Source organism: Egretta garzetta, unplaced genomic scaffold (genome assembly GCF_000687185.1).
Source record: "Egretta garzetta isolate BGI_Z169 unplaced genomic scaffold, ASM68718v1 scaffold34, whole genome shotgun sequence".
NCBI classification, from domain to species: Eukaryota; Metazoa; Chordata; class Aves; order Pelecaniformes; family Ardeidae; genus Egretta; species Egretta garzetta.
The window spans coordinates 364,866-365,231 of NW_009259586.1; the positions used below are offsets into that span (position 1 = coordinate 364,866).

The 366-nt window shown below is 72.1% G+C and overlaps 1 protein-coding gene across 1 annotated transcript in view; it reads right to left on the reverse strand.

The window, feature by feature from the left end:
- ARHGAP44 (Rho GTPase activating protein 44) overlaps nt 1-366 on the reverse strand; it is a 20,985-nt gene that overhangs the window by 352 nt on the left and 20,267 nt on the right. The window contains exon 20 of the mRNA XM_035893359.1: nt 249-313. Within this exon, the coding sequence (XP_035749252.1) occupies nt 249-313 (65 nt within the window). The remainder of the gene's footprint in view (nt 1-248; nt 314-366) is intronic.

Here is a 366-nt window from a genome sequence, read left to right on the forward strand (position 1 = left end):
GGTCGGGGAGCGCACGCGAAGGGACCCAGGGTGACCCACAGGCTGAGGCAGGGCTGCACCCACGCCTGGGGGCAACGCCAGGGTGCAACGGCTGGGTGCAAAGCTGGGGTGCAGTGCCGGGGTGCAAAGCCGGGGTGCAGCGCCGGGGCCACAACACTGGGGTGCAACACTGGGGCCACGCAGGTGCCCGAGTGCGATGCCAGAGCCGCACCGATGCCAGCGCCGTGCCAAAGGCAGGCACCCCCTGCCTGGGGACACCCAGCCCCGGCTCTGCAGGGTGCCTGGGGGCTCACTGCCACCCACGCTGTCCCCCCTGTCACAGGCAGGACCGGACACGGGGGAGGAGGGGCACCCATCACCCATTGG